This window comes from Mytilus edulis, chromosome 8, assembly GCF_963676685.1.
Source record: "Mytilus edulis chromosome 8, xbMytEdul2.2, whole genome shotgun sequence".
NCBI classification, from domain to species: Eukaryota; Metazoa; Mollusca; class Bivalvia; order Mytilida; family Mytilidae; genus Mytilus; species Mytilus edulis.
The window spans coordinates 79,607,751-79,619,775 of record NC_092351.1 but is presented as its reverse complement, the minus strand read 5'-3'; the positions used below and the strand labels follow the sequence as shown (position 1 = coordinate 79,619,775).

The 12,025-nt window shown below is 34.8% G+C and overlaps 1 protein-coding gene across 1 annotated transcript; it reads left to right on the top strand.

Annotated features, from left to right (window-relative positions):
* The first annotated feature begins 9,759 nt into the window (after positions 1–9,759).
* LOC139484407 (putative uncharacterized protein DDB_G0289263) lies at positions 9,760–11,250 on the top strand. Its single transcript, XM_071268141.1, has one exon. The coding sequence runs from the start codon at positions 9,760–9,762 to the stop codon at positions 11,248–11,250; it is 1,491 nt and encodes a 496-aa protein (XP_071124242.1).
* Positions 11,251–12,025: the final 775 nt, after the last annotated feature.

Sequence of the window (12,025 nt, the reverse complement as noted above, 5' to 3'; positions counted from 1 at the left end):
GATATTAATTCAAAGTTTTTTGCCCTCCCAATCACAATCCATAGTTCGTCTGCCCCTACGTCACGGAAAAGCGAAACAGTAATGACTGTTCGAATCATGACTCGTTTAAGTTCGTATTTCACTGCATCAGATACATGCACCATGATTCTAGTGTCTGCCTCTTAATGTGAACGTGGTGCTAAACTTGAAATACATCACGTGGTGGATAATATAGAATATCCTGAGCATTTGTTGCTACAACTACCATACGCATCCGATGATTCCTTCACTCATGTTACAGTTTCAAGGTATTTTATTGAGGTAAGGACATAATACCCAATCAGCGATATACTCGTTAGGCCGCATATACAGGTTTATTCACAATCGGAGAGCTGATCTTCCACTTTACAAATACTGGTATTGTTTCTTACATTCATAATGTACAAGCTCCTGATAAGATGAAGAGGCCTCACTAAGAGTTGTCCAAAAGGGTTCCCATGGATCATATTTGTTCCTTCGCCATTCATAAGCGTCTGGACTATTTAGCATAGGAACCAATTCCAAGCTTGTTATTCATTTATACCCACCATATGGTATATTGCACGCTTTACATGCTGAAAAAGACAAGACCGAGTAGTGGGAAAAGCCTCAATTAGTCTTTCCTCTTCCAAAAACGCATGTTTTCTTGCTTTGTACTCATTCTAAATGCTAAAGTCACATCTTCAAACGCCATCCATCTCACCAACGCAGTTTCTTTTCCAGCAAAGTGTAATCTCCCAATGCCTAGTGCATTTGAAAGGTCATGTATAGATATATTACTAAAGTTCTTCCCACTTCCAAATGCAAACCAAAGTTTGTCTGCCCCTATGTCACGGAATAGAGAAACAACAATGACTTCAATATGGATTGATTGATTGATTGTTGATTGCTTTACGCCGCATTAGCACAAAAAGGCTATATCGCGGCGAGAGCTAATTCGAATATTTTTACAATTTAAAGCATATTTTTAAAATAAGACAAAAGGTCCTTCAATACACTAAAATTCTTGACTAAAGCAAATTGATTATATACAAATAAAAATCAACAGTAAAATAACGTGATAAAAATTAAAATCGATTTAAATATAATAACATTTTTATATTTTATAATAAATTCCAATTTCTTTTAAAAAAGCAACAATATTTGTAAATGGAACATTATTAAATAAATCATACATATTATTGACATTGAAATGCTTCTTACGAATATCAGCAAAGTCAATACAATTAATTAAAACATGTTTAATAGTATACTTGCAGTTGCAAGGAACACATTGTGGTTCATCTTCATTTTTTAAAAGATACTCGTGTGTCATTCTAGTATGACCAATACGACATCTAGTAATAACACACTGATCTTTTCTGCACATAATATTATCAAAAGGTTTGCCTAAATTAGGTTTAATTTCATGCAATTTATTATCGTCTTTTTTACTCCATTTATTTTTCAATATATTAAAAACATATTCAATATGGACTGTTCGAATCATGACTCAGTTGAGTATGTGTTTCACTGCATCAGACGCATACATCTTGATTCAAGTGTAAATATAAAAAAGAAGATGTGGTATGATTGCCTATGAGACAACTATCCACAAAAGGCCAAAATGACACGGACATAAATAACTATAGGTCACCGTACGGCCTTCAACAATGATCAAAGCCCATACCGCATAGTCAGCTATAAAAGGCCCCGATAAGACAATGTAAAACAATTCAAACGAGAAAACAAACGGCCTTATTTACTTAAAAAAAAATAAATAATTGAAGTCTATTCATATAACATGTATAAACATGGTGCTAAACTTGAAACATCACCAAGTGGTGGATAACTCTGAACATTACGAGCATTTGTTGCTACAACTTACTTTTCTTCAAAATTTTATTGACCAAGCTGCTGTAAATAAAAACTAAAAAGTTCTTTCTTATTGTCATCAACTCTCAGAAAACTTTGCCAATTTTCACTTTCCCCAAAATGTAGATCTTGCCTCTTGTAGCACCCTTCAAACTATCAGTATTGTCTATGTACGCATCCTAGACTACATCCAAGCAGTTTCAAGGTGTTTCGTAACGAGTATGCTGATTGGGTATTATTTCCTTACCTTAATAAAATACCTTGAAACTGTAAAAAGAGTGGATGAAATCTTTTATGAGTATAGTAGTTGTAGCAACAAATACCCAGGATATTCTATCTTATCCACCACGTGATGTATTTCAAGATTAGCACTAAGTTCACATTAAGAAGCTGACACTAGAATTATGGTGCATGTGTCTGGTGCAGTAAAACACCAACTTAAACGAGTCATGATTCGAACAGTCGTTACTGATGATGCTGTTTCGCTATTCCGTGACATAGGGGTAGACGAGCTTTGGATTGTGTTTGGATTAATATCTATCAATGGCCTTTCAAATGTACTAGGCAATGAGTGATCGCACACACTAATTGTGATCAAAGCCTTCACCGGTTGTGATACGGTTCTCTCTTTGCTTATAAAGAAAAAAAGACTGCGTGGGAGCCATTGATTGCATTTGAAGATGTGACTTTAACATAAAGAATGATGTTTGATCAACCGAAATCACATCACCTGGATTTTACTGTAAGATCGCACAAACTTATCAGATGGGGCTAACATAGTTAACGAACGAAGCAAGAAAATAAATATTTGCACAAAAGGGAAGGCTAATTGAGACTATTTCCTCAACTTGGTCTAGTATTTTCTCGCATGTAAAACGTGCAATATACTAGGGCATGTGTTTAGGGGGACGAGCTTGGAATTGGCTCTTATGCTACCCAGTCCAAGCGCTAATGGATGGCGATGGGACAAAGAGGATCCTTTTTAAAAACTCTTTCTGAGGCCTCATCATTTTGTCAAAAGCGTGTACATTGTGGATGTAAGAAAGGATGTCGCGGTCGTTGTTAATGTGGAAAATCGGGTCACCCGTGCACTGCTTTGTGTGCATGTGGTGGTGACTATGAATAAACATGTATTTTTGGCCAAAAAGTAGTGATTTTAAAAATGTTTTAGTACTATAGTGATTTTATTTTGTTTTAATCAATCTATCCAGAACTCTACATAAAAGATATGGATTGAGGACTCATCTTTGAAATGTACGCCAGATTTTTTACCGGAACTTTGTATTTAAACATTTACAACAGAATAGAATTAAGGGTTTTGAGGATAACGTAAAGCCAAAAGTTGAATGACCGGCACTAAAATCAACATTTTCTTTACATTTTGAAAAAAAGTTGAATATTTAAATAATGATTTGATATTTATATGTCCGCCATTTTGGATATTACCGGAAGTAAGGGTTTTAAAAACAAATTTCTTATACATTGTATCCATGAGAAGCACCAATGAAATGTTACTGCACAATGTAATGATAGTAGCAATACGTTAAAACACTTTTCAATTACCCTCCCTAAAAAATAAGCTTATTTTAGTACAATGTCCACCATGTTGGATTTTACCGGAAGTAGGGTTTTTGAAGACATATTATCTTTATAATGTATCTAAAAGTAGTACTTCCTTGCAGAGCCATACACTATAGAGCCATAATCTAGTTTAGATCTAACTAGAGATCTATATAAATTAAGTAACATGTTGCGATCAGCACCCCAGTCAGTACTACCGACAACTTTTAAAATAACTAATGCTTTTAAATATCTCGATTTTAACATTTGATATGGGGTAGAAAGGTTAACTTTTTATCGAAAATTAACCCACGAAATTTTGTTTCATCAACCATTTTAATTGGATTGCCGTACAAAGTGAGTTCCGGATCAAGATGCAATTTCCTTTTGTTACAAAATTGCATCCCGACCGTTTTTGACGTGGAAAATTTAAAACCATTTTCCGAGGCCCATTTTTCAATTCTTCCAAGACATAATTGTAATTGTATTTCTATGTTATTCATATTTTTGCCTCTGTAACATATCAAAAAATCATCAACGTACAATGAACTTTCAATATTACTTTTTAAAACTTCAACAAGGCTGTTGATTTTAAGATTTAATAATGTAACAGATAAAATACTGCCCTGAGGGACACCCATCTCTTGATCATACAGATTAGACATGGTCGAATTCACTCTAACATTAAATTGTTTGTTAGAGAGAAAATTAGAAATAAAATTTGGCATATATCCTTTCAATCCCATATCAAATAGATCTTTTAAAATCCCATATTTCCATGCAGTATCATAGGCCTTCTCAAGGTCGAAAAAGACCGACACCACATTTTCAATTTCGCAAAACAATTACGGACAAATGATTCGAATCGAACAAGATGATCAAAAGTACTGTGGCCCTGTCGGAATCAACACTGGATATTGGCTAATAGCCCATTTGATTCCAAGAACCAAACAAGGCGATCATTGACCATCCGTTCGAGTGTTTTACAGACACAACTGGTAAGAGCAATTGGTCGATAATTAATAGGATCCGTGTGATCTTTACTTGGTTTTGGAATAGGCACGACGGTTGCAAGCTTCCAGATTGATGGTAAATCAGCAGATTCCCAGATGTTATTCATGAGCTACAAGATAGCTTCCAGCGAGGAATTTGGCAAGTGTTTTAAGAGTTGGTAGTTAATATTATCAGGCCCACAAGCTGTATTATGGCTTTTGACACGAGATGTTCTAAGTTCTTCAAGAGAAAATAGTTTATTATAATTTGCACCATTTTTTGATTAAAAGTTTAATTTAATTGTTCTTTTTGTTTTTTAACTTATTTAAAATCTTCCCTGTAGTTGTTACAAGAAGATTTCGCAAAAGTTTCACCAAGCTTGTTGGCAATATCCTTTTCAGATGTTTATAAATCATTGCCGTCTTCAAAGGTTTTACAGTGGCTTTATAATTTTTACCTTTTATTTTTTGTACCATATTCCAAACTTTTGTCATCGGAGTGCGAGATGTTATACCCGAGACAATTATTTTTTTCCAGCATGTTCGTCGGGCTTGCCTACAAGTCCGCCGTGCCTTAGCGCGAAAAAAACGGAAATTACTCAAGCTTTACTTCCACGGTAAGGTCACCAAGGTATTGACTTCTGTCTCGAATGATCCCCTTACAGCTGTTCAAACTGTTGTGAGGAGAGGCAGAAACAGGAAAGTTTGTAATTGTAATCATTGTAAGCAAATTTGTTGATTGACTTTTGTTGGAACATTCAACCAACAAACTGCCAGATCTCATTTTTGAAACTTTTTTTTACAGTACCAGCAACGCTTTGAATTTGTTTGTGAATTGCGAAGGGTGATATTTTTGAAATTGGTTTTTCAACTTTTCCTTTTATTACAATAAATCTAGGTCAACTGTCATCTTCCCGACAGAGCACTGAATCATCACATTTTCTTTTCTTATGTATAAAAGCTGATTTAGAGGGTTGGTTTTGTTGTGCCATATGAAAGGAGAAAGATTCACCATTCTTGTCATCCGTCCACCTCGGAGTGCCTACAAGGGCGAACCGGGATCAAGTCCTAATGCTGAAAACGAGCTCCAAATATAATGTAGCTGGTCCTCAAAATCAGCACCTAAGATAAGATCCACTGCGGAAAGCACCAGATGTTTCCAAGAATAGTATACTCAAGCAAAGCGTATCTATTAAGCGAAATAGAAAGCGTACCACTTGATTGACCCATGAGCCATCGTCTTCTTCAGTTATCCGAAATATAAATAGCTTAATTTAAAACACATGTGTATATAATAAAAATTGTTACAAGAAAGCTTATTGTTGAAAATGAACTGAAGGGCTCGACATGACCAGCCGATTGATCGAACCGGGTCTATCCGACCTCCCGTTTAGATGATATCGGAGCCAAAGCAGCTTATTGATCTATAGTCTCGTCCGTCCGGGTATTTTCTGACCGTAAGGAGTCCGGCTATAGCCCTCATCCACAAGGATCTCGTCAACCACCGACACGGGTAGCAACCCACGGCAAACGGGTTGGAGAGCCTATTGTATTTAAAACATCGGGCATCTCACGATGTTCGGATCACTTTAGTCTGGTCTCTACCCTTCGACCTGTCCGGCATGGGTAACCCTACCAGGAGACGAAGCTCCAGCTGGCATGGATCTTGGGGTCACTGAGACACGCAAGCCCCCCCCCCCCCCCAACAATGGCAAGGATAGCGATCCACCGGAGGGCTTGTATAAAATGTAAAATATAATAATTATTACTGTTTCGACTACTTTATTGTATTCCTAAAGAATTCTTCATGAATTAGAACAGTAATTCCCACTGTTAAGAAGTCATACTCTATTGTGATTTTATTATTTAGGATAGATTTTTGGGGTGTGATAAGCAGACTCGAAAACATGTGTGATATCAATCAAGTAATTCAAAACAAAACACAAACATAAATATTTAAATAGCTGCCAATAACAAAATAAATAATAGGCGAATGTGAGTACTAATGTTAACCTACATCAGGTAATAAACGACGCGTAGTTTTAGTAGAAAAAGACTTGAGTAAAGTGTCACATACATATATTTATTAAAGTTAGGTACACTGGTATGTAAACATTACCACGTGTTTGTGTTTATTATTGTACATTTGTTGAAAGGATATAATTGGTTCAATGATACTTGATTGATGTGTATTCGATATTGTATAACATTTTTAAGCGGATATGACAGCATAGGAGCAGCGTGTATGACAATATGAACAAATCATGTGTGCATTTGGAAAATAGTGACCCAAAGAATAATTTTGAAATCGAACATTAGATAATTTTATCATTTAAGTAGATCTCTTCTGATTCCTTCTTCTCCAGGTCAACCCATCGAACTCATTGAACCCACAACAAAAGATCTTATCATCACCTGCACCATCTTCTACTGCTTCTGCCACAATAAGGGTTAAATCTTCAGAAAGTCGTCCGGTGTTGCATTTTATCTTCAGGAAACAGAGTCTATTGCCCGTGGTAGAAACAGTTGTGACTATGCTCTGGTAACAACGGTCGACATTACGTACTTAAAGAAGACAGCAAAGGGCTTGAAGACACGGATTATTTTCCACGACAAGCCGTATACTGACAGTGTGCATATTAATACAATCTTTCATTCAGAAAAGCAGAATGATCACAGGACATTAAAAATAAGTTGTCTAAGTTATTTGAATAAGTGTACTGAATCTCAATCAAAATCTTTATGAAAGGGTGCATGTAGCTCTTTTAATATAAACTACAAAATGTTTAACTGCACACGTTTGCTTTCTTGAAATGGAATTACGTGAATTTACATATATCTGATATTTTTTGGTATTGTCAAATACGCCTTGCACGTCATATAAACATTCTTTCCAGAAAGTCAAAATCACATGTAGGAAAACTAAAAAACGCCTTTTTTTCAAACAGAATGAGGATAGAAAAATGGAAACCATTCTTCCCCGAGTTATATTTGCTCCTTGCAAGGTTTCTTTTATGATCCATAAAAACAGCTGATGATGCAGAATATGAGTCTAAGACTTTTAAATCAATGCTTGGCAGTATAAACCAATATTTAGAGGGAGAAGGCTCAACAGTAAACATAATAGAGAACACGGAATTTTACTATTCCAGGAACATTCTGACATCAAAAAGGAAATATCTGCGCCAACAAGGAAAAGGAAATAGGCCCAACCACGAAGCGTCAATTACTTAAGAGGAAAGATATCAGAAAAAATAGACAAAAAACAAAATAATTATTGTTCGTAAAATGTCAGAAATTCATGTGCATAATACCATAAAATACAACACCAAATTTTGATGCTAATGATATTTCTGCTTTATTGTTTTCCTGAGTAGAATTCTCATATAAAAATGTTGCCCGACAAGACGAAATGCCCATGCAGCCTAAGCCACAGGTACATGAATCAAGTTAATCGAACGCACCTCGATAGCAGCCACCATATTTTGAGTACGCAAATATTTTTCTCCAAACTAACTGAAATATGAACTAAAGTGACACAAACTTGTCAATGAATATGACCTACCGAATTAGACTATTTACCGGATTTGTAATCACTTAAGCAACACGACGGGTGCCACATGTGGAGCAGGATCTGCTTACCCTTCCGGAGCACCTGAGATCACCCCTAGTTTTTTGTGGGGTTCGTGTTGTTTATTCTTTAGTTTTCTATGTTGTGTCGTGTGTTCTATTGTTTTTCTGTTTGTCTTTTTTATTTTTAGCCATGGCGTTGTCAGTTTGTTTTAGATTTATGAGTTTGACTGTCCCTTTGGTATCTTTCGTCCCTCTTTTGTCAACCAATGAAAGCTTGAGTAGTTAAAACATCATGTCCAAGGAGGGATGAAAAATTTACCTAAATTAACTAACTATTGGAGTTTAAAAGGGACACATATCTGAATACCATTATATTGCGGTAACCAAAACAAAACAACAATGGCCGCCAAAACAACCCGATCTCAAATAAACACAAACGTAGAGAGCCTTGTTAAGTTTTATAATGTAACAGAAACATATAAAAATAGTCAGAAATCTTCAAACGGAAAGATACCCCAAGGGTGACTGGGGTATAGAAATATGGTCACTTGGTCTTCTCCCGACCGGCAGTAAAACGCTTGCTGAAGTGGGGCGTCCGTTTGGCTTTGCGGGATGTATCAAGTTCGCAGTCACGTCCGTCAGAAGGGGACGTTAAATCCGATGCCTCGTGTAAGGAGAGTGCCACGCTCTTTGCACGTTAAGAACCCTTGCAACAACTCTTTGAGGGGTCCGTAGGTGGCATGTTGCAAGGCCAAATTTCTGTCCCTATCCAATATACCCTCATTTTCCAGTGGCAGTCCAAATTTCCCCGACCATCATCCTAGATGGCCTCTATTACAACAACCTACCTATTGTATTTATTGTGAACTTGTTCTCGTCCTGAATATGCATGAAATATTTGCCACTGGACGTTAAGCAACCAACAATCAATCAATCAATCAAACGGAAAGATAATCCCCTTCGAATATCATGAATATATTGATAAATCGTTCTACAAACAAAAAGGAAACTGTGCCAGATTTATAACATCAAATACAAGAATTCATGCATGGATATCTGCGTTCGGAGATATATTTACAACAAGGAAGGCAATGGTTTTGATGTCACATGGATTGATAAGAAAGCTGAAAATGAGAAAATTATTCAAACTGAATTTGTTGTGTCCAACAGCTTAGACTCTGATGATGACTTTCTTTACAAAATAATTATATATCTTACCACTGGAAAATTTTGATCCAAGGAAAAGGTTGGGAGACATTTTGTAACAACAAATTTCAAGCCTGTCAACAACTGGTCGATAATCTAATTAATAAAGACAAAAAAGGAAATGACAACTGTGTAAGTGTCATTTCAAATGACACCAATACTGACAGAAACTAATCCAAAAATTCTTCTTACCAGTTCAATGACAAATTATGAGAAAGATAATGAAAATCACAAGACTGAAAATAAGGATAAAACACTGAATAAAAGTGAAAAACATGCTCCCGTTACAAATGCTACAAATAAAGATGAAAATTATATAAATTTACCAGAACAGGTTGATTCAAATGCAGTCCTAATGATTAACAACAGGTTAGACATTTTTGAAGAATCTTTAGTCAAAATTACTTCAACTCTGGCCAACACAATAGACATTTTAGGAAGAAATCATACAGATACTCTGCAGGAACTTCGAAAAATCAAAAAATCAAAAGGTTCATCTGAGACACTCCAACTTGAAATAAAACTATTTGAAAATCAAATAAAATGAAAAGAAGATATGATTAGTTCATTAAGAAAAGAAGTTCAACAACTTAATGAATTACAAGATAGAAACCAAAAGAAGTATGCAAAAGAACTTGAAAACACAAAAACTGAACATCAAAATCATATCAGTGTAATTAGAGAAGAAAAAATTCAATCAAACATAGACACTGAGAAACTTTCCCTAAAACTTGAACAAATACAAAATGATAAAGACAACTTGAAAATGACCTTCAAAGAGCGGATAGACGACAAAGACAAAACAATTCACAACCTTCAAGACAGAATTCAGTCATTTCTGTATGGTCGTGACGGAGAGCCATGGAAAAAACAAACAAAAAGGGTATCTCAAGATAACAACTCTTCCTTCAACAATGATCAACCAGAAGAAAACTTGGCATCTAATCTTGATCTAACAGCTGAACCCCAAAACAGCTCTGATAGAATTTCTCTCACAACTGATGAGAGCCTGACATCAATCCAACAACATTTAGATATAAACAAAAGTAATTCGCAAAATAACAAGAATGATGGGGACATACCCTATAAAACACCAAAATCTTCAGTAAATGGTGCATATTTAAATAATGCAAAACTCGATACTATTTTCTATCACGATTCTATTGGCCACAAGGTAGACATTAAAAGATTGTTAGCAGGCTCTGGACAAAGAGGTCTCAAACAAACAACATACAGAATAGAAAACGTTATTGAAGCATTAGATGATATTTCTTCGGCAAGATCAATTATTATTCATGTCGGAATTAATGACATCAAAGTGAGAGATGATTCGGCAGAAGATATATTCCCTAGATACGAAGAAATGGTAAACAAAGCTTTAGGTAAAGCAAATAGTGTTGTGCTTTCTTTAGTTATCCCAACTAAATACACCTTGTTAAATAAAAAGAGTCAAGCATTGAATGAAATGATAAAATTAAAATTTGCAACAACATCTACATTACTTATATGTGAAAATAATAATTTCACAGCTGACAATGGAGATGTTATGGAAAATTTGTACTCTGACTCCATTCGTTTATCTATATATCAAGGCACTGGGGTTCTTGCTGGAAATATAAAAAAAAACATGTTTCCACAAAGGCAATCGGAGAACAAGAGAGTGAGTAAGACTGATCACAGTACAAACTATAGAGGACGTACTAAGTACAATTACAACCACAGACTCAATAATACAGGCTACAACAAAAGTCACCAATACAAGGGTGATAACACTAGGAGGCCATTGTATAACAATAATTGGTATACTCAAGATGATAAGACAGAACTTAGCCATTACAGAAATGATAGTATAAGAAAATCATTTGATTACGACAATTCATACAATACTGATGGAGAAGTTAACTACTACAGAAATTATGACAACAGAACATCTCAATACAACCAATCATACAGACATGAAATGGATAGAGACCTTAGCCAAAGTCAGATTTCTAACTTAGCGACCAGTACTGCATCTGCATTTGCAAATGTATTTAAATGTAATTAAATTTTCAATCATTGCACAAAAAGTGTGAAGACAATCATAATAGTTGTTGTTAAAAAGAATGTTTTTCCTTTTAAATTTAAGAAACTTGTGAATATATACATGTTGATTTAGGCCAGAGGGTCTTGTGTACTTTAAGTAACGGAAAAAATACTTTAAAGTCCCATTTTCTTTTTACATAGATAGAAGAATTAAAAAGATGTAAATTCTAGATTTCTTATAAAATTTATTTCATATTTTTGGTTTTCTCTCTTAGACATTAATCTATTTGCTAGGTAAAGAGGGATAACTCTAGCTGTTTATTTTAAAAGCTTTAATTTGAAATTTTATTATGAATGAAACAGTTCTAATTAATAACTATTACAAAATATATCTCATTGTGGTACAACAATGAACAATTGATACAATTTTAAAAGAACTATACATTTGCTAATTGCATTAGCTAATTAGGTTAATGAGAACCCTATCCTTGTTCATGATGTTTGTTTGTTTTGTAACTCAAAAATATGTGTATTAAAGTGTCAAGAAATGTATCAATTACTTCATGGAAAGTTAATGGTTTATTTAGAAAATTAAGTGGAGCCAGGATATGTAAACTAGATGATGAAAATTTTAGTAATATAATGACATCTGATATTGTATGTTTATCAGAGACACATGCCTCCTCAAAGGATATTTTATTTTATAATGGATACAAATGTTTTACTAACTGCAGACAGTCTAAAACTAATAGAGTATGGGGAGGTTTATCCACTTTTATTAAAAGGGAAATTTTGCA